Genomic DNA, 22,680 nt, shown 5'->3' with positions numbered 1-22,680 from the left:
AGGGTAGGTGGCCTTAAGCAGTAATCTACTGTAATCTCCTAATTTCAGTCCTCACCTGTGAAGTGAGGTAATAATACCTCCTCATAAGGTTGTCCTGAGGATTCAATGAATTAATATATGTCAGCCTCTTGGAACAGATAGTTAGCACTTAAATGTTCTCGTTTTTATTGCTGTTGTTATTGATAATATTCTTCCAAAATTCCCAAGAGGACTATTATACGATGTTCTCATTTATAAGAAGTACTTGGGCATAAATAACCACCATTATGGCATAAAAGGAGAATGTTGGTGAAAACATTTTAAATGTGGTATATACCCTATTGGAAAAAAATGAAAAACAGGAGGCCCAATCAAATGGATGTACAATAGTCCTAAAAATAAAAGTATCATTGCATATTTACTCCTAGATGCAAAAAGCATCTCAGATGTTAGGCTAGGATACTAACTTTAGCAGTGCTTCTTTATTCAGAAGATTCATTTTAACATCATGACCGTAACTTTCTCTTCTTTCTCATGATTCATCCTTTTCTCCCTCTAATCATCCTTGATTATCTTGCAAGCCCCTTGCACTTTTTGGGTTTTTTTAATATGACTAGTTTTTCTTCAGGACACTCCACTGCTACAAATTCAAATTATAATCGTAAATTAGTGCCAGGGTACATTTAAGCAATTAGAATGCTGTCATTAAATTCTGCTGTGTATGTAATCTAATAATGCATACAGGTAAGTACAAAAGGAGAGAGCTGGGTTCTCAGTGTCTACTGACAGTTATTCATCTGTTCTCCAATTGTCTCACCTCCTATTTATCAGATGTGGGTGCCTTGGAACCTCCATGCTTATTAGTGGAACCTGACCTATTTAGGCTCCCCGTCTTGCATCGCTTAACGACTTGGCTGTAGATCACCACACCTCTCATTTTCAGAGCAGTCTCATAAACATTCAGCCCCTTGCTTTGCAACCATGTTGGTGCAAGAGTTTATTACAAGGTTTCAGATACTGGCAGAATGGTGGAGCCAGTGTCACTGATATTTGGCCACGTGACAATACCATTCTTTCTGGGATCAAAAGAAATAAAGCCGAGCCTCCAGATCTCAGAATAGGGGCGAAGTAAAAAGAATTGGGTGGAGGAAGACTCACAGTTCTGATGGTATTTTTGTAGCATCGTCTGGTAGAACCTTGTTATCAAAAGGTTTGGTATTTTTTTTAAAGTATAGATTAATTCATTTAAAAATATTTATTGAATGTCCACTATGTGCTACACTAATGTGCTGTGTGCACAGTGGTGACTTGGATCTCTGCCCATGTGCAGTTTAGAGTTTTATGAGATTAATATCATATTGTCTCAATAATTAGCTTTTGAGTTAGTTTGGTATTTGTTTGTTTGTTTGTTTTCCTTTTCTGGGCCAGGATCCATTTAGGATCACACATTGGTTTTAGTTGTCATGACTCTATAGTCTCCATAATGGGAAACAGATGTCCAGTCTTTCCTTGGCTTTTCTTACATTGGTATTTTTCAAGAGTATAGGCCATTTGCCTTGTAGAAGGTCTCTCAATTTGTGAAATATGGATTTGTCTAATTCAGTGATTCCAGACATGTATTGTGTTGGCCACATCTTAGAATCGTTAGGGAACTTGGTGAAACTACAGAGACCCACAACCTGCCCCGTTTCACCCTATACCACTTCAGTGAGTCTGGGTCTCTCTATTCTTCAGTGGCTTTCGGGTAACTCTGCTATACACAGACGTTTCAGAGCCACTAGTCTAATATAATTTCCTTGTGGCAAGAATACTACATAAGTGATGTTGGGTCCTCCTCAGTGTGTCTCACAGGGAGGCTTGCAACGTTAGTAAGCTTTGTTTTTGGTTAAGGTGGTATCTACCAGATTTCTCTTCATCTTTTCCACTTTGTAATTAACAACTTGTCTGGAGTCAACGCTTTGAGACTGTTTGACCATCCTGTTTCCCAACAGTCTTTGATCCAATGGTCTTGGTCTCCAGTGGTGATCTTGGCTAAGCCAGTTAGTACTGTGGTATATGGTGATTGTAAATGGTGATTTGCTAATTCTATCACCTTCAACATTTCTTAGCATTCATGGGTAAAGAATAATTTTCCCTTCTTCTCCATCTTTTTAAAAAAATAGTTTTTATTATCAACATGGACTCATGGATTTCTTTTTATTCAATATATTATAATCCCTTCTCTCATTCATTTTGATGCTCTAAAGGCTCCCACTACCATCGCCTTGGAATCAGCCGTTTTTCCTTTCAGTGGAGAATGCTATCTAGAAACCAAGGTCTGGTTTCTATGTAAACTAGTTGGAACCTCATCTCAAGAACAAAAATATGCACCACCTGTCCACCAAAAAGAAACATGCATTGCACAAACCATACCTGGGCTCCACCTTGAGAAAAGATGATCTGATTCATTTTCCCTTCTTTCTCATTTCCATGTCTGTATATTCACTTGTATTATCCTCCCACAACCAAACACTAATTCATAAACTTTCTCTTTGTTCCCATGTTCATTGTGATCAAGTTTCTGAGAAGCAGTCTGTCCAGATACTTTGATCCTACTGCTTATATCTTTGAAACTGTGATACACACCCACAAAACACCTGTACTTGTTTGCTCTTCTTGTAATGCTTTTTAGTTTTTGAAAGCATCTTTTTTTTTTTTTTTTGTGGTACGCGGGCCTCTCACTGTTGTGGCCCCTCCTGTTCCAGAGCACAGGCCCTGGAAGCACAGGCTCAGCGGCCATGGCTCATGGGCCCAGCCGCTCTGCGGCATGTGGGATCTTCCGCGACCGGGGCAAGAACCTGTGTCCCCTGCATCGGCAGGCGGACTCTGAACCACTGCGCCACCAGGGAAGCCCTGAAAGCATCTTTATAGCTCATTTTTCTTTTTTTTTCTCAAAACTCTGTGAAGTTGGGGGACAGATATATTATTTTCCTTTTACATTTTTAGAAAGTGATGCCAGAAAAGTAAAAGATTTTTTGATAAGTTTGCATATATATATATATTCTTGCATATATATATATATATATATATCCTTGATAACTAGGTACTATGCTAACAGTTCCCATAGCTGATAAAGCCTGAGCTATGTTCTCATAGTTCAGAAAGCTAGGATTCCTTATTCTGAGTTGAAAATCAAGGCAAATCAACTGTATAGTGAATCGAGAAACATAAGAAGCATTCCCTTTTTAAAAAGGAAAGATAATAATACACCCATCGACATTTTCCTTCACTACTCTTTTAGTTGATATTCTACAAATGTTTTGAGTACCTGCTGTGTGCCAAGTGGTCCTGGAGATATAGCTAGGGTCAAAATAGGTGAAAACCCATGCCCTAAGGAGCTTACTTATTAGGCAGAGGTGATGGTAGATAGGGATAAAGACAATAAAGAAGATAAATAAGGTTATACTGCATTAGAAGGTGCAAACAGGGTCACCAAATACAGTTGCACAGGTTGCGCACTGCCCGACTGTGTGCCCAATGGTACCATGGAGATCTTGGACCAAGCAACTTAGGATGAAACTGACATTAAGTAAGATGGGAAAGGCTGAGGAAAGATCAGTGGTTCTGTGTTTTGTTTTTTTTTTTCTTAACTTTATATTGAAGTATACACATGGAAAAGTGTATATAATGTAATTGTGCAGCTCAATGAACTTTCACAGATTGAACACATCTGTGCAACTAGTACCACTATCAAGGAAACAAAACATTACCAGGACCTGAGAAGCCCCTAGCATGTTCTTCCAGTCATTAATCCCCCCACTACCATGACTTTTAATAGTATTTATTAGTTTGGGCTGACTTTGTATTTTATAGAACTGAAGTTATACAGTATATGCTTTTTTAATATATGGCTTCTTTTGCTCAAATTATGTTTTTGAGATTCATTCATGTTGTGTGTCGTTACAGCCAGCTTAGTCATTTTCCCTGCTGAATGGTAGTCCAGAGTATGAGTATACCACAGTTCATTTACATAAATGGACATTTGGGTAGCTTTGCAGTATTTGGTTATTATAAGTAGTGCTGCCATGAGGATCCAAGTGCCTGCCCTTTAGTGGACATCTGTAAACATATCTATTAGGTGTATACCTAGGAGCAAAATTGCTGGGTCATAGTGCATGTGTATGTTACACTTTAGTGGACCTTGCCAAAAAGTTAGTCCAGAAGTAACTTAAGTTGGTCCACCAGCAGTGTATGGAAGGAGTGCTGTTTTGATGTGTTAAGTAAAATGTCTACTTTATTCAGTGCAATCAGTTATACCACCATACATTGAAAAGAACTGCACCAAAATATTATTTGGAGACAATTTTGCTAGGTGCCTAGGAAATGGAAATAAACTAACTAAAGTTTATTGGCATTATTGGCTTTGGTGAAGAAGTTGAATACAAGTTAAATACACTAAAAATAATATCCTACACAATGATAACCAGATTAACAGAATGAAAAAAGTGGCCTATTTATGTTGGAGAATACAAAAAAAACAATTATTAATCCTAAACCAGGTTGTGTGTGGTCTTCATGGTATATCATAAAATTTTATGATCTCTGTAGAGCAATTTCAGTAGATACTTATTTTGGTTCCAAAGAGGAAGGCAAATTACTATATCTTTTTAAAAACTTGACAAGATTATTTTTAAAATTTCTTTAAAAACATAAATGGAAAAGAATGGCAAATATTATTATGGAAAGTTAAAGCCTTTGTCATATCAGATACTGAGACATATTATAAAGGAAGAATGATTAAATGTTATGGAACTACACAAAAATTGAACCGTGTCCCAGAACAAAGTAGAGAACCATATATATAATGATATATAAGGATGTAAGAAGCAGCATGGTAAACAGTGCAGAGAGAATAACATTGAGAGTCTTTGGGGGCTACCCTTCATGGTAAGTGCTTTATATTTTATACTTTATGCTCTAAACAACTCAGTAAATTCAATATTATCATTCCCCATTTTGCAGAGGAGGAACTGAGTGAGTTTCAGAAAAAATTACTTACTCAGGACCCCATAGATTCTTCCAATGTGGGAGGGCCAAGTCCAATCTGACTTCACAGGAGGAGAGAGCACATCAGAGGGGATGAGATTGAAGGACACAATTTCTGCCCCATAAACAAGACAAAGCGTTAATATTGGTAACTCAAGTTGAACATAAACTCTCAAGTAGATAAGTGAACAAAGGGTCATTTTACAGATAGGCAATAGCAAATAATAGGCAATTGCAAGGGAAATACTCAAGTTGGTTAGTAATCAAAAAACTGCAAACTGAAACAATTTTGCAGTATTATTTTGTACCTTTCTTATTAGCAAAAGTAATTTTTTGATATGATGTGGTTTATAAACATATATACCTTTCCCTAAGATGAAAAATTAGTAAGCATGTTTGATATCTTGATTCAGGTGATGGTTATATGAGTATATTCACACATCAAAGTCATCGAGCTGCACAGTAAGAGTTGTGCGTTTTACTGTATATACGTCAATAAAAAGGAAAAAAAACACTAAGATATGTTAACTGATGAAACCAGAATTATTTGTGAGAAAATAAAGGCGGAAATAATTAGATGCTGCCAAGGTTAAGCTTAGTATAAAACATTGAGCATGGAACTCCCCTGGTGGTCCAGTGATTAGGAATCTTCCTTCCAATGCAGGGGATGCAGGTTCGATCCTTGGTCTGGGATCTAAGATCCCACATGCCGTGGGGCATCTAAGCCCGCGTGCCGCAACTAAGACCCGACACAGCCAAATAAATAAATAAATATTTTATAAAAAAATTCAGCATGGTGAGTATAAAGCATTTAGCCCACAAATTTGAAATTCAACTTCTCTTACGAGCCAAAGCTCAGAGGAAGTTATGATCACTTACATAACGCACAGTGGTCATTAAGGTAAAAACAAAGCAGCTGCTCGAAGGAACAGTCATCACTCGTCCTAAAAATCAGAAACTGCTCCCATGTGTCCTTGTAAAGTGATATTATATGAGGTAATGAACTATGTCCTGAACAACACACCTAAAGTTATTAAAATAATGAGTTTCTGAGGGTTGTTTCTTACGTTGTTTCTCAACATAAGCCAGGGGAGTGATGCCAGAACACAGTTTCTAAAAAGCAGTTTTGGGCTTCCCTGGTGGCACAGTGGTTAAGAATCCGCCTGCCAGTGCGGAGGACACGGGTTCGATCCCTGGTCTAGGAAGATCCCACATGCCGTGGAGCAGCTAAGCCCATGCGCCACAACTACTGAGCCTGTGCTCTAGAGCCCACGAGCCACAACTACTGAGCCTGTGCTCTAGAGCCCACGAGCCACAACTACTAAAGCTCATGTGCCTAGAGCCTGTGCTCTGCAACAAGAGAAGCCACCACAATGAGAAGCCTGCACACTGCAATGAAGAGTAGCCCCCGCTTGCCGCAACTAGAGAAAGCCTGCGTGCAGCAACGAAGACCCAAAGCAGCCAAAAATAAATTTAAAAATAAAATAAATAAATCATACCAAAAAAGGAGTTTTACCTCGGGAAACCTTATGGCTCAGTTTTGTAGGTTTCTGATGATTCTAGCTTAATCCAAGAATAAACTTAGTGAATCTAGAGCAATGGTTCTCAATTGGGGTGCCAAAAGGAACCCTTTGGCCATCTCTGGAGACATTTTTGGTTGTCACAGCTGGTGAGGAGGCTGCTACTAGACTCTAGTGAGCAGAGGCCAGGAATGCTGTTTACTACCCTATAGTGCACAGGACAGCCCCTCCCCCCAGTAAGGAATTATCTAACTCAAAATGTCAACTGTAGTGAGGTTGCAAAATGCTGCTCTGAAAGAACGAACGTGTAGTATTCACTGAGACCATCCTCCATAAACATTGCCTCTCACAGCTAGCTTGGATGGAAAAGGAGAAAGTACTGGCTTATTTACCTAGGGGGAGGAGGGAGTGCAGGTGTAGTAATTATGGCCTGGCCTTCTAGGGGCATGATAACCCCTAGAAAATAGGAAATTGCCCAGGGAAGTATGTTTCTATGGCCTAGCAAGAGCTGCCTTGTTAGACGGTAGGTAGGTATTAAGTGTTGATGCGGCCTCTCCCCCAGCCAAATTGTATAAAAACTAGTCAGCCCATCGCTCTGGGCTTCTCTGGCCTGGCAGAGTCTTCCTTCCATGTAGATGTGTCCACAGAAGGTGTTAGAGAGGCTCCCAGGAGCTGTATCAACTCACTCATTTGTGTCCTTATCCCATTGGTTCTTTGCACTGTTTGCAGGCTTACTGGTAAACTGAGGTGAGAGCATAGAAGCAGCATCCAAGGCATCGTTCTCGACAATTTTTGAACTTTAACCAGACTTTGAAGTCTGGCCCAGCTCAGCAGTGGACACAGTTGACCACCAATGTTAAGAAGCCCCTTTCTGTCCATCTGTAGTCACTGATTGTCTCTGGTTCACATCTTCCCAATGTCACCTCCAGAGGGAGAGAGCTTTCTTCCCTTAGTTCTAATTTGGAAAATCCTTAGGAAGGTCTTTGAACCCTCTTCCATCACTTGCCCACAGAAGGATGATTGTATTTCCATTAGATCCAGTAAGGAGAGAAGCAATTCTCCAAAAGAATGGGATATTCTGTTCAGAAAGGGGGTTGGGGTACGAGGCAGTCGAGACAAATAGATATCCAACCCTCCCGGAAAATACATCAATTTTTTAACAAGCTTTTTATTTTGAAATAATTTCAAACTTACAAAAGAGTTGCAAGAATAGCACACACACAGACACACACAAAATGTATGTCTATCAAACCAACTTCACCAGTTGTTGACATTTTTCACACTTGTACTGGTGCTCTCTCTATCTCCCCCACCTCCAAATGTGTGTAATTTTTTTCTGAACCATTTGAGAGTAAGTTACACTGTTTACCCCTAAATGTTTCACGGTATCTTTCTTAGGATAACGGACATCTCTTACAGACCCATATAACAATGATCACATTCAGAACATTTAACATTGAACCTATACTGTTGCCTAATATGCAATCCAGTTGTATCAGTAGTGCCTTTATAACAACTTTTCCTCTTGATCCAGGATAACAGACTGCATTTAGTTGTTATAACTCTTTAGTCTCCTTTGCTTTCAAACAGTTCCTCAGCCTTCCTCTGGCATTCATCACACAGACATTTTTGAAGAGTATGGGCCAGATTTCTGTCTCAAGGTTTCTCATGATTAGATCTAGTGGTGTATTTTTGGCAGGAATACTACCCAGCGGTGTGCTAGAACCAGTTAGTACCATCTATGAGAGCCAGTTGTCACATCTCTTCGCAGCTCCATGTTCTGTAATGTCATACCGGTAGCTTGAAATCAGCCATGGTGGGAATGTTCACACCATGGAAATCAACAAATGCTACACATCAGAGCTTGTACCCCCTCCCGCATTTCTGGTTGTGAAACATTTACATTTAGCAGCACAGCACTGTATGTAGATGAAGTTATATCCTTCTCAGAACGTATCAGAAGGCACATGATGCTGGTCTTCCCAGTTATTGGTGATATCTCATCCCTTGGTTAAGATGGTGTCTGTCGGGTTTCACCATTGAAAAGTTACCATTTCCCCTTTGTAATTAATTCTCCCCTATGGAGAGATCCTTTGTGATTATGTAAATATTCTGTTTCTCATCTAACTTTCACCCAATAGCTTTTACTTATTGAAAAGTACTGCCTGAATCAATTAGTACTATGACTGTTGCAAATTGTAATTCTTTTTATCTCTTTCATTTCTTCTACATTTATTTGTTGGTGTTCTACAGGTTGTTTTTGTTTTGTTTTTTGGTAGACTTAACCCTTAAATAGATGATTAGTAGTAGACTTGGAAACAAATGGAGGTTTCTCAACGTTTTGTCAAGTAGTTCTCCATCTGAAGTATTTGTGACCAAGTTATGAATGTTCATTGCTATAGTGCAGAATAGGAGTACTATCAATACATCAATACAGAAAATGCAGAATGGGTCTTCAGAAATAGTTTTCCCATTCTATGTGAGTGTGTATGTTTGATGGTGACATACTATCCTACCAAGAGTGGAGGTGGCATTTGGAGTCATTTTTCTGATCTTAACCTGATTCCAATTTTTACCAAAAGCATGCCTTTAGGACATTCCTGGTGAGATTTGCACTGGCGTTAACTAAAGCACGGTAAAGTCGAAAGAGTCCAGAGTCAACATGTGCTGCAGGATTGAGTAGTTCACTTCTTGCCCCTGGCCCTCAGTGCCATCATCTGTAAAATCATAGGAGTCATATTTTCACAAAAGTCCCTTTCAAGTTCTAAAACTTTCTTTTATTCTGCTTTCCTACTTGGGAGTCAAAATCTAGAGGTCACCTCATTAGCATGATGTCTTGGCCAACTGAGCCAACAAGTCAAGGACCAAAAGTGAGATGTCGAAGGTGGAGCCTGAACCCAGTGACCTCGTGATTGGATCCATAATCCTGTTAAATGAGCTTTGGGAGTATAGCACCAGCACTTGATACTGTTTCACGTTACCTCTGTGCATTCAGCCACATCCCCTGCTTCACTCCTCTGCTTCTCTTTGTTTATCCTTGACAATCATGGAAACCCACTGAAGGATCCCATTACCTCTGCCTTTGAGGTGATCCCTTTCTCAAGTGTTAGCTTTCCCAGTACCTATAAGGTTACCTCGGTTGCCATGGTTGTAAGTAAAGGAAATGTTCTATCCAAGAGCAGACTGCAGTTTCTAAAGAAGTTTTACCCTTCAGACATGAAACTCCAGAGTTCTGTACAAGTCTTAATTAAATTTCACCATATGAAATCGCTGAGAAACAGGCAAAACAGTATTTTCTTGATGAATCCATTGTTTGGTGAACTCCACGCACAAGTCAGGTAACCTTGACAGTCAGTTTTAGAACTTAAAATATGTTGCCTTGTATTTCCAGAAGAGTGGTTAACTGAAAGGTGAGGTGGGGCCTAAGATGTGTAAAAGAATGTGGGGCTTTGCCAAACCACTCATTTTCCTCTCTTCCTGGAACGAGATTTCTCAAAGGCCCTACTGTTCCGCCCACCATGGCCTTCCTCCACCAGAATTGTGTCGGGGCCACTGGTGTAGGTGAAAAAGTCCACAGGCAAGCTTCGTATTTGCCTGCCCTCTCCCCTGGAGCTGTCTGAGCCTGGTACTTTGCATGCTTTAGCTCCTCATTTCAGCATTTTTAATATTTGATGACCCTTCCAATGTAGAGAAATATTTGGCAACTTCCTTAAGAGTATCTGTTTGAGGTCTTTTAATTTACTAAACTGAAAAGTTGGTGTCTAAAATATTGTTCCAGTGACTCATCTAAGGTTCTGAGGACGCAAAGGGGTCCCAGGGTGTCAGAGGAGTTGGCAATAATTTTCAATATACTTTATTCATCTTCAGTTTTTTTAAAAAAATATTTGAACTAACGCACTTCCCCTCTTCTCTCTGATTTTAAGACAGATTTGACTTTAACGAGTTCAGGTCTAATTTAAACTCAAACATGTTCTTGAGTTCCCCTGTGAAGCCCTCACCCCCATGCCCCACATGAGTTTCTATTTCTTTGAAGATAAGGAATTTAGCTTTTCTAAAATTTAATCTCGATCAACACCCACCTCACCTGTTGGATTAACTGCTTCATCATCTTTCACCAGATTAGAAAACGACTGTCTCTTGCCTGAAAGACAGAGGGCAATTGATTTCTGCAATCAACCTGGCTTCTCTTTGATTTTATAATCTGTTTCTAGAGATTATAGGCGAGCTTTGAATTCCAAGGCTCTGGGCCTGTCAGCTTTTGAAGCGAAAAACTTTGAAGCAGATCCACTGCCTCAGGTTTCAGAAGGGATACTTAGTTGTTGGAGGATGAAATATAAGGGAAACAGGTAATTATCACTGTTGACATTGTAATATCCCAGGTTTGGGGTTTGTTTATTTTATTTTATGGCTTCTAAAAGAATTATTATTAGTTTTGGGTTTTTTTTTTTTTGTTGTTCTTGTTGTTTTTTTGAGAAGCCCGATCAAATCACTTGGCCACTTGAGAGAAAAGCATAAACCTTCCAGAAATTCTCACTGAGCTAACTGCTTCTATAAACCTACCTAGTGTGCATTTACTTTAAAACTACTTAATTACTCACCACTGATGCACTTGGTATAATTAGAAAACTCTCCAGCTCAGATTCAACAGGTAGAGAGAAGAAAGAAAAAAAAGTGTAGGGCAATTTCCAGACCCATGTTCTTAAACACTATGCACTTTCAAGTACTAATTATATAGGATTTATGCAAGGAGGGGGTTATATGGAATTGTTTTAGCATGTGTTAATGCTTATAAGCTAGCATCTCACCCCCAAAAAAAATTTTTTTAATAAAGACCCTGCTCTACTACTCAATGTTGTAATTTATCCCATAATGCAATAATGATATTTACATATGTCATCACATTTAACAAAATAAATGAAGGTGCATGTGAGTGTTATTGATAGAGGCAATACCCCGACACAGTTATGCATCTGTACCAGGCACCTGAAGAAGTATTCCTGTTAGTTACAGCCTCAAACTCCTATTTTTCTTTGGGATCTTAAAGGCTGAAAAAATAAAATAGTGGAGGGCTTCCCTGGTGGTGCAATGGTTAAGAATCCATCTGCCAATGCAGGGGACATGGGTTTCCGTCCCTGGTCCGGGAAGATCCCACATTACGTGGAGCAACTAAGCCTGTGCACCACAACTACTGAGCCTGTGCTCTAGAGCCCGTGAGCCACAACTACTGAAGCCCGTGCGCCTAGAGCCCGTGCTCCGCAACAAGAGAAGCCACCACAATGAGAAGCCTGCGCACCGCAATGAAGAGTAGCCTCCGCTCACCGCAACTAGAGAAAGCCTGTGCACAGCAACGAAGACCCAACGCAGCCAAAAATAAATAAATAAAATATTAAAAATAAATAAATAAATAAATAAAGTGGTGGTGGGGAGGGTCGAGTGAGTACCAGATTTCCTTCTGGGAATGAAAATGTTAAAAAATAGAAAAAATAAAATAAAATCATGGAAAAATGATAAATTAGGGTTCATCAAACTTCAGTATAAAGCAACAGAATTTTTATCTCAAGCATTTTCTGTAACTGGTTCTTTTTTTAATTTTTAATTAATTTATTTGTTTTTGGCTGCATTGGGTCTTCATTGATGTGCGTGGGCTTTCTCTAGTTGCAGCGAGCAGTGGGCTACTCTTCGTTGCGGTGCACGGGCTTCTCATTGCGGTGGCTTCTCTTGTTGAGGAGCACGGGCTCTAGGCACACGGGCTCAGTAGTTTTGGCGCACGGGCTTAGTTGCTCCGTGGCATGCGGGATCTTCCCGGACCAGGGATCGAACCCGTGTCCCCTGCATTGACAGGCAGATTCTTATCCACTGCGCCAGGGAAGCCTTGTAACCTGTTCTTAAGGCTTACATTTTCTCTACAAGAGTATAAATATTAATTCAATAATGTCTCATTGACACAGAAGTAGAACTTATATTTTTTATAATATTTGCATTGTGTGTGTACCAAAATAACTGCTATGACACAGGAAAACACTGAGCAAACTAATCTAAGAAAAGCAGAGCTTCAAAATGAACTTAGAGAGGTAAAAATTATTCATTTAGAAGCTGTCTGAATTTTCAGTTTCAAAGTCATGTGTGTTCCTTCCAGAATACTGCTCTCAAAACACAATTTCCCACAGCTAATTAAAGTGCTGGCGCGCGCGCCCTCTCTCCCTCCCTCTCTCTCTCTCTCTCTCTCTCTCTCTTTCTCTCTCTCTCTCTCACACACACACACACACACACACAATGTGGCTTCCCCTTAACCCTGGATACGTCTCTCCACGCCCCCCTCCCTTCCCCCTGCAATGGTATGATCTGCGTTCAATCCTAAACTGAAGGTACCAAGCTGTGACAGCTTCCCCAACTCCACAGCCATTTGCTACGACCTAGGGCAGCCTGTGTTCAGTGATGCTTTCCTTTTCCACCGACAGGGGCAAATCGAAGTAGACAGCGAAACTATCTTCAGGTTAGCGGCGCTTATTTTACAGGTAAGAACTGACAAACTGCCTCTTACCCGCTTCTTTTGTTTGTTGGGTTTTGTGAACTGCCTGCCCTTCTGAATCTTTTGCATGGGCCAGTGGCTGACGGCTTTTTAAAGCCTTCTGGTTGTTTGCCAGTATAAGATGTGAGCCACTGTTTTCTGTTTTAGTGTGGATTGCATGAGCGAGAGTGTGATATGTCTCAGAAGAAAATGAAACTTAGACTTCACTGAGGAAGAAGAGTTAAGACCGTATTGCTGGCAAAGAGCTCCCGGTGGCTTGAATTTGGGAGGCTGCAGTTGTTACAACAGCTGTAATTTGCATTTAAATTTAGTAACTTTTGTATACTTTTTCTTGAGGTGGAGTTAAAGAGCCCTTTAATTCTTAAAGGCACATGTAACTGAAAAAGCAGTGTGTTCCATGCTGGTTTAGAAAAAGAAAACAAATGGCATGTGTTGATTTACCTGTGTCATGGTTTAAACAGTCTGAGGCCAGACTAAAAAGTGTGCTGCTCCGAAGGACAGGCCTTTATCTCGTGATCTTCAGAACATTAAAGGAGAAATAATCATCTATGCTTTTTCAGATAGATTTGTCTCTTCTGTTAAAAACAAGAAATAATTATTGGGTAATAACGATTTCTTAAATGCCACATTCTTCTCCAGGGTCATATGTAGGGAAGGTGTTCCTTGTGAAAAAGTTTTCAAAACAAAACTCAGGCATTTTAAGAGGGGAAAATGATCAGGAGTACAATTCTTTTAGCTTAATCACCATCAATACAAATTGATCATCTATATTTGTTTTTTATTTCAGGAAGCCAAAGGGGATTACACCAGGTATGGTTCCTTTTCGAATATTACTATGCAAAATAACCCTAGCTGAATCTTTTAATGCTATTTTAAATAACAATGGATGCAAAGCAAAAGAAAGTAGATCCCCAGGCGAGAGACTGAGGTCTCTTTCCTCTTCAAATAGAGACCTATTCTTTTTGTGAATGAATCCGGGAATGAAGCTTTGCAAGCCAGAGTGACAGCAGATTGTACTCAGAAGTCCTCCAAAGTTCTATTTTCCATCATCTGTGAGCAAGACGAAGAAATCTATAAAAAACTTGGGTAGCCCGTGCTGATTCTTTAAATTTATAATAATCCTGTGTTTAAAGAATTATACCATAAGCACAAAAAGATTAAATCCATCAGCTGCTTAGTTAAGGGATTAATAGGGGCTTTCTTTTTGCAGCTGCCCTAAAGGGGCCTCACCCTTCATATATTTGACCTAACAGTTGTATTGTGGCCACCGAGGCACTTACTGGTTCTAACTGCCTAACTGGCCAAATCGTCAGAGAGTGTTTATATTTGAATTCACCCTCTATCTGCTCCATTCTGTTCTTTTAATGCAATAGTTGCGTGGGGGTAGTAGAAAGGGTTAAAGGTGGAGGCAAGACCTCCAATTCGAAGCAGCTCACAGGCCAACGACCCACAAAGCCTCGCCTCTACAGTGTTAATGTTCCACTGCTGGTTAACCTTTACCTGTAGATTATTTACAGATCAACTAGTACTCATTCCCAGCCAAGGCTTTGACTAGTGTGCTGAACAGGCTGATAACCAAGTAATGCCTTCCAAGCTTGAAAACGTCCACTCATGGAGTCATGCTTCACCTCAGAAACTCCAAGCACTTTCCACATCTGCCCATTTAATGCGGTAGAATGACTGAGGCTTCCACTTAGCACGCCATGATCCACTCACCACACTCTCCTTTTAGCTCTGTTTTGTGCTATATTATTTTTAAAAAAATTTTAGATTAGGAAATATGCTTTGAAGGACTCATAAAGATCAATGAACACCGAACTTTTTTTAATTAAAAGAAAATGTCAGAGCATGAAAAGAGGATAAATTAGTCTCTAGGTCATTAACATCAAGAGCGGCTGTGTTCTCCACTGTTGTCTTCCCTGGAGGAGCCATGTTTCCTAGGAAGATCAGATATGTGAGGAATTCCATCGTGTAGGGGGTGAGTCTGAAGTTGATTTATAAATGAGGGCTTCTGAGCCAACAGCTCAGCCTCTGCGGTCTGTGAACCGCTAACCCTTCCTCCCCCACTTTCTCCCGGTCAAGCGTGTGATGGACACCCTCTGAGCTTCATTTCCTCATCAGGAAAATGGTACCTCCTTCGTAGGTCTGTTGTGAGATTAATTGTATGTAAACATTGCCCAGGGCGGTATCTGGCATGTAGCAAGCTCTCTATACGCTTTGATTATTATTATTAACTATTATAGTATCATTATTGCCCTCATCATTATCATCCTGTCCCATCTCTTGGCAACCTCTGAAGAGGCTTTTGAGATGTAGTAGGGTCTGAAGAAGCTGTAATCACGTGTCAGGGGAAAGAATCAAAGAGAAAGATTGATTCCACAAACCTTCCTTAGGGAAGATCGCTTGCCTATGGCAGGAGAAGGCTTAGAAGGAACGGTCCTTGGGTAGTACAGACGTTTTAGCCCTAGGATTTCAAGGTTGGTGAGTCAGTCTGGCCAAGCACAAACCAATTCTTTTCCTTAATTTCAGTGTGTTTCTGGTGGTTTCCTGAGTGATTACTAGACTAAAGAAATGGAGGACACTGTTCTGGAATTGTCTAAACCACACTGAGTAGTAGAAGGAGCTTGGGACTAGGAATCAAGAAACTAGCACCGTGACCCTGAATGCCCTCTGTCCGTTCTCAGCCTCGGTTTTCTCATCTGTAAATTGGGATTAAGGAAAATGGGACTTGGCAGGGTAGTTTTGAGGCTACGAATGATGTTTAAGGACTTTGTAGATGACAGTTTGTTTTACGAGCATTAGTTATTACTGATGAGGGTGAAAGAAAGAATAGGAAATGTGAACTTTTGTCATTGGGTATATAATGAAGCAGAATTCTGGTTGACTGTCACCACCCCTTCCCTATCTGATCTCCTCCTCCCCTGAATGGAGAGGGTATATTTTTCCTCCAAAGTTCTATTATAAAACTAATTTAAGAAACTCAGGCCAAAAATTTAAAAATACCATGCAGCGGTGTGGTGTAGTGATCAGAGTAAAGACGCTAGAACCAGAAAGCCTCACCCAAATCCCAGGTCTGCCACTTATTACCTATATAATCTTGAACAAGTTATTTAAACTCACCAAGCCTCAGTTTCCTCATCTGTAAAATGGGACTTATACTAACAGTATACACCCCACAGAATTGCTATGATGACCAAATGAATTAATATATATACAAAGTACTTAGAACGGTTCCTGCAGTCTCCACTTTCATATTCCATCAAATTGATGGACATAATTTATCACTCCTCTGTTGTCTTAAATATGAATTGTTTCCCATTTTTTGCTGATATAAATAATGCTTTGATGAACATCTTTGTGTAGTTGGGATTGGGGTTGTCTGTGATTTTTTTTTTTAAAGAGTTTTTGATTTGGACCATTTGTTAAAGTCCCTTTTGAGCTTGTTACAATATTGCTTCTGTTTTATGTTTTGGTTTTTTGACCCTGAGGCATGTGGGATCTTAGCTCCCCAACCAGGGATTGAACCCGCACCCCCTGCATTGGAAGGTGAAGTCTCAACCACTGGACCTCCAGGGAAGTCCCTGTGATTATTTTCTTAAGTGATGTTTCTCAGGTGGCGAACAAGCAAAGGGAAATTCCTCAAAGGAGGCAAAGTATGAAGCGCTGAAATGGAATTTATGCATTCTTGATACCACTAAACTAAAATTATACAAACTTCATAGCTTTATCCAGTGACGTCTCCTAAATGCCTGAAATGGGTCCGCACCCATCTAGGCAACTAGGATGCAGAGGTACTTAGGCAGGGGCCTTCCTTCCAGAGAAATTTGACTTTCTATCAAGAGCTACCTCCGTGGCAGTTCTGAATTCCACTTCTCTGTTTGTTTACATGTCAGTGGCTGCAGCTCTTAGCTTTTAGAACGTCACTGAGGTTTGATTGTGGATCAGAAAAAGTCCCCAATTATTACCCTCCTAGACCAGGGCAATGTGGCTTTTTCAATTAAAACAGTGATTGAACACCTAATTCTTGAGGCTGCTGTGGTCCACCCACTCCTCGTGAATATGGTCTTCTTTCTCAAATGTAGAATTTCCAAAGCTGAACCCGCCACCATCCCAGCCCCCAGACCAACTCCTCCTCCAGTGTCTCCCCTTGAGTAACCACCATTCTCTCTTGAATCATCTCTAAGGATTTTCTCTTTTCCCTCCCACCTTCTTGTCCATCTGTCAGACACCTCCCTTCTTTCCTTGTCTTTATCAGAACGCTGGCTTTCTCAGCCCTTAGTCTCCTCCACTCAGCCTGACTGTAAAAGTGTGTGTGTGTGTGTGTGTGTGTGTGTGTGTTGTTTCTTTGCCTGCTTTCTGTGACATTATTTTAAAAGTCAATGCCTGATTTCATTCAATTCCCACCACAGTTGTTATCATCACCATTTAACAAATTAATAGATGGAAATTTTAGGGCCAAAGAGACTATGTCACATAGCCAGTAAGTTCCCAGATCTGTTCTGATTCCGTTGTATACTACCACCTGCACATAACCCCCTGGTATCTTACTAAGACATAAATGCGATCATTGTTGTTGACTTCCAGACACCTCTTACAGTTTCTCATTGCACAGACACCCATCTTCCAAAACCCTAACTTGGCATTCAAGGCCCCCCATAATCTGCATTATACATTTTAACCTCCCACACTCTACTGCTCATACACCTTAATATCTGTTCCTGCCTCTCTTCTCTTTTCTTCACATGCTTTCACTATTTCACCTTTATGGCTTTGCTCAAACTCTTCTTCCTAGAATGCCTTTAAAAACAACAGTCCTCCCCTATTTTGTTTCCTGCCCTGTTTCCTTGAGTATTTTAAGTTAACATTATCATGACCAGTAGGAAACCTTGCTCTCTGAAAGTTAATTAAAATAGTGGCATGGGGACTTTTTTCTTTAAATAGTTGACAGCCTGAATTTCCAAGTCAGCCCTTAAGCTGCAAAGATAACAAGCTACTTGGGTAACACAACACAGACAAACACAGGATTCCTGAAAGCTGACACGGCAAGGAGGCAAGGTTTCATCACTGAGCCAGCCGCAAATGAGTTTGTAAAAGCAAAGCATTTTCTTTTCTTTTTAAGATCCTGAAAGGTGGAAATTACTAAGGGAACTATGTGACTAGGGCACTTTTTGCTTATAAGAAAGAGTGAGTGACTACAATTTACAATTCAGTACTGGGTCACCATGAAGGCATATTGTCACCTAGCTTCAAATGGGAAGGAATAGTTCACAATTTACAGCTGTGCTACTGGGAACAGCTGTTTTCCCATGGGAGAGGAACTTCTCTGGATGCCTTGAGAGTAGTTAATGAAGGGAGGGGGGAACAAGCAAAGACTTTAAAGAACTTCTACTCTTACACCTCTAGAGCACTTGAAGCTCTAAAATATCATTCCATTTCCGGGACCTTTAAAATCAGTTACAATGATAAAAATAGCAGCTCCCGTGGGCTAGGTGCTGTGCTGAGTATGTCCTTATTCACATCAATGGGGAGGCAAGAGTGAAGACAAGAGCTTTGGAATTTAATTGCCCAGGCACTTGCTGTATTACTGTGGGTAACTAACCTCTCTGGAACTCAGTTTCTTTGTCTCTATTACTTGGTATTACTATTATTATTGTTAATATGTTTAACCTTTCCACCAATCCCGTGATGACAGGCGCTACTGGTATCCCCATTTTACAGAGAGGGAATCAGCTTTGGAGGGAGTAAGTAGTTGACTGTCTAGGTCACATGGCTTAGAGAGTGGCCCAATTAGGACTCCACGCCTCATGCTTTCCACCTTTGTCAGGAGTCTCCTTTTTTGTATCTCCTTCTTTTGTATTTAATGTAAGAATCATTACCTTCCTTGCTGGCAGAATAAAGAAGGCTGACTTGACAGAAATTTAACGTTTCTGTCTGATTTCAGGCCAGGGCTGTAATGAATCAGCAAAACACTTTTGTGAAAAACCTATTAAGAAATGGCTTTTCTCTCTCCTGGTGTCATGACTCTATTTTAAGGTTTGACTTAAAGATACACATAGGTTCTTTTATTAATCAGTTCAGCGCATTAATATTTCATTTATTTTTAATGATTGGTAAATAATTCTACGTGTCAGGCTGTTTAACATGTTTTACAAACATTAACTCATTGTCTCCATCCATGAGGTTGGTGGAATATTATTCCCACGTTACAAGTGAGATTAAGCGATTGTGTGTGGATTATGTTTATATTACCATATTATGGTTTAACATTTCCCCATGGCTTGGCCAGATGTGTAGAGTTGCTATGTTGAATAAACAAACAAGATAAGAACACATAGGGAACCACAGACAAATAAGTGTGGGAAATACGTGGTTAAAAGCTAAACAGGGTTCTTTCCGATGAAGTTCGAATCTGCTCATGTGCGTGGCGGGTCTCCCAGAAGTAGACACATAAACAGTGTTTCCAACACTTATTTGTCCCTGATGTGTGAGTCTCCTGCCAGAGCAGTGTTCTATGGACTTCACTTTGTGAAGCAGGGGATTATTTATTTGCTGAAAGCTCAGTATTAAAATGCCTTTACAAGATAAGCAGTTTTGGCAGACCTTTTCTTGGTACTCCTTGCCAGATTATCGCATCCCTCGATTTTAATTCCAGTAACTCTTGGGGTAAACATTCATCAAGTTCTGAACTTGCTTTTTCTGAAGAGCCCTGAATTTGGAAGGAATCATCCATCCCATACAGTGGGTGCTTTTTCATCTGCTCTGTGCAGAGAATGTTAGGGCTGCCCAATACTATGAATTGGAACCCTCATTTCATAGCTGATGAACTAACAAGTGACATATCCATGACAATTCAGGTTGACAGGACCAGACCTACAGTCCCCAGGTCTCCCTGACCATCTCAGATTTACCATTTTGTCTTACACTTGTATCAGGAGGCCTCCATGGATCCTTGCTGTCCCTGATAGAAGGCAGTGAGGACAGCAGGCAGTGGACTCTACCATGGTAAGTGGTGTTATCACTGGAGTGGCCCCGAGGCTAATATTAGTCACTTGAGGACATAGCTTAAGAGGGAGAAGGCCGGAAATGAGCACGCAGTCAGCAGTGCCTTTGGAATACCTTGTCTTCTTCTCATTGCTCGACCTTATTCACTCCTGTAGATTGAACACCTAATACCTACAACGTGAGAGGCATTGGACCAAGCGAGGGCTGTGATGGAGGCAGACTGAGTTTCCGGCCTTCCTTTTATTCCTGAGCCACGGTCCTTCTACATCCTTTATAAGAGACACTGGAGAAAGGCCTGGGCCCTGGACTCAGACAGGCAGGCATGAGGTTGAGTGAAACAAGCCCTCCTCATCTGCTAGTGGTGCGACCTTGAGGCAGTTTTAAAGCCATCTGAACCTAAGGTCCCTTTTCTTTCGGAGATTCGTTGTGAGGATTGAGTGAGATCAAGCACCTTGCAGGGTGCCCGGTACAGAATGGAGACTTAGTACTTGGGAGTCTGGTTCCACTAAGTCCCATCTAGTATACTGAGATGCATTTGAGATGATGTTGCTGTTGTTGTTTTACCATCTTAGCCATTTTTAAGTGTACAGTTCAGTGGCATTAAGTACATCCGCATTGCTGTGCAACCATCACCGCATCCATCTCCAAGATCTGTCATCTTGCAAAATGGAAACTCTGTGCCCATTGAGTGATAACCCCTCTCCCTCCGCCCCCAGCCTCTAACAGCCGCCATTCTACTTTCCGTCTCTATGAATCTGCCTTTTCTGGGTGCCTTATGGAAGTGAAATCATGCAGTATTTGTGTTTTTTTTTTTTTTTTTTTTTTTGCGGTACGCGGGCCTCTCACTCTTGTGGCCTCTCCCGTTGCGGAGCACAGGCTCCGGACGCGCAGGCCCAGCGGCCATGGCTCACGGGCCCAGCCGCTCCGCGGCACGTGGGATCCTCCCAGACCGGGGCACGAACCCGTGTCCCCCGCATCGGCAGGTGGACTGTCACCCACTGCGCCACCAGGGAAGCCCCAGTATTTGTTTTTTTGTCACTGGCTTCTTTCACTCAGCATGGTGTCCTCAGGGTTCATCCATGTTGTAGTGTGTGTCAGAATTGCCTGTACTTGAAGGCTAATATTCCATTGTATGTATATACCACTTCGTTTAGCCATTCATCCATGGATGGATACTTGGGGTACTTCCACTTTTGGACTCTTATGAGTAATGCTGATATGAACAAAAATAGGTAAACATCTCTTTGAGACCCTGATTTCAGTTCTTTTGGGAAGAGAGATGCATTTTTAAGAAGAATCCCTGGCTTCCAGATAGTTAAGTATATTCTACTGTTCATTGGAGTGGGGGTGGGGTGAAGGCATAGGACTTGAGGATGGATATCAGATCCTTGTTCTACATCATCAGATCTTACTTACCAAAATTAATCCTTGAGGAGCCCAATACTTACATTAAAATATTGTTGTAGGTGAATATTTATTGACATGGACAAATGATTACAATATAGGAAGTAGGAAAAAAGCATATATATATTATCCATTTTTATAAAAAAATTATATATACCAATATGTTCAAATACATGATACAGATATAAAAACTGGTCCTTAAGTTGTAGCATCGTGCAGGAGCCCCTCAATTTTTTTGTTCATACAGCCCCTTTCATTCTCAATATGCATATACTTTTAATTATTTACTTAATTATATAGTTATGTACATGTAGAACTATATTGACATCACATACATTATAAACTATTGTCAAAAGAGTAATGTATCAAAAGGAAAGAGATAGAGTAACATGTTCCAAGAATGAATAAAAATAAATATCATTAGAAGTTCTAGTATTGGGAGTTCCCTGGCAGTCCAGTGGTTAGGACTCAGCGCTTTCACTGCTAGGGCCAGGGTTCCACCCCTGGTCGGGGAACTAAGATCCTGCAAGCCACGTGGTACAGCCAAAAAAAAAAAAAGAAAGAAGTTCTAGTATATTCTTTCTGCACACCTACAGATCTCTCTACCACATAGACTGTTGTAGAGTAGATTCTGAAGTTAGGCAAAGCTGAACTGGATTCCAGAGCCCACTTCTCACTGGTGAATAATCTTAGCTGAGTTACTGAACATCTCCAAGCTGCAGTTTCCCATCTGTAAGTGGGAATAATTACAGTTCTTTTATAAAAAAATTTTTTTTATTGAGATATGTTTTTTTTTGAGGTATGTAATATTATATTAGTTTCAGGTATAGAGCATAATGATTCAGTATTTGTATATATTGCAAAATGATCACCGCAATAAGTCTGGTTAACATCCAACACCATACATAGCTACAAAACTTTTTTTTTCCTTGTGATGAGGACGTTTAAGATCTACTCTCTTAGCAGCGTTCAGATGTGCAATACAGTGTTAATAGTGCATTGTGCCCTGCCTGGTTTATGGTAGGGGTAAAAAAATTAAGCTGGTACTATTGTCATGACTAACAGTTGTCTCGGGATGGTGGGGATAGAAATGTTTACAATTTTCCTTCTTTGCATGTCAGTGTGTTTTCATTTATTGAAAATGAAGATATAGTGCTTATGTCAGAATTTTTTTAAATGTTATTTTGTCTTGTTAAAAAACTCAGAGCTTAGCACAGTGAC

General features: G+C 40.4%; 1 protein-coding gene and 1 long non-coding RNA gene across 9 annotated transcripts in view; one reads left to right on the top strand and one right to left on the bottom strand.

Moving 5' to 3' along the window:
* LOC109552160 (uncharacterized) overlaps positions 1-6,617 on the bottom strand; it is a 30,626-nt gene extending 24,009 nt beyond the window's left edge. The window contains exons 1-2 of the long non-coding RNA XR_004528600.2: positions 6,521-6,617; positions 5,018-5,119 (exon numbers count right to left, since the gene is read on the bottom strand). This is a non-coding gene — a long non-coding RNA (uncharacterized lncRNA). The remainder of the gene's footprint in view (positions 1-5,017; positions 5,120-6,520) is intronic.
* The window catches only part of FRMD4B (FERM domain containing 4B), a 334,665-nt gene that overhangs the window by 251,788 nt on the left and 60,197 nt on the right, over positions 1-22,680 (top strand). For 7 of the 8 annotated variants that reach the window (XM_019947581.3, XM_073787546.1, XM_073787545.1 and 4 more), the window contains 2 exons: positions 12,983-13,039; positions 13,841-13,863. The exons of the other annotated variant lie outside the window; for it this stretch is intronic. In XM_019947581.3, coding sequence (XP_019803140.2) covers positions 12,983-13,039; positions 13,841-13,863 — 80 coding nt within the window. The remainder of the gene's footprint in view (positions 1-12,982; positions 13,040-13,840; positions 13,864-22,680) is intronic. 8 annotated transcript variants of the gene reach the window in all.

Source organism: Tursiops truncatus, chromosome 10 (genome assembly GCF_011762595.2).
Source record: "Tursiops truncatus isolate mTurTru1 chromosome 10, mTurTru1.mat.Y, whole genome shotgun sequence".
NCBI lineage: Eukaryota > Metazoa > Chordata > Mammalia > Artiodactyla > Delphinidae > Tursiops > Tursiops truncatus.
This window is presented reverse-complemented; position numbering and strand designations above follow the sequence as displayed.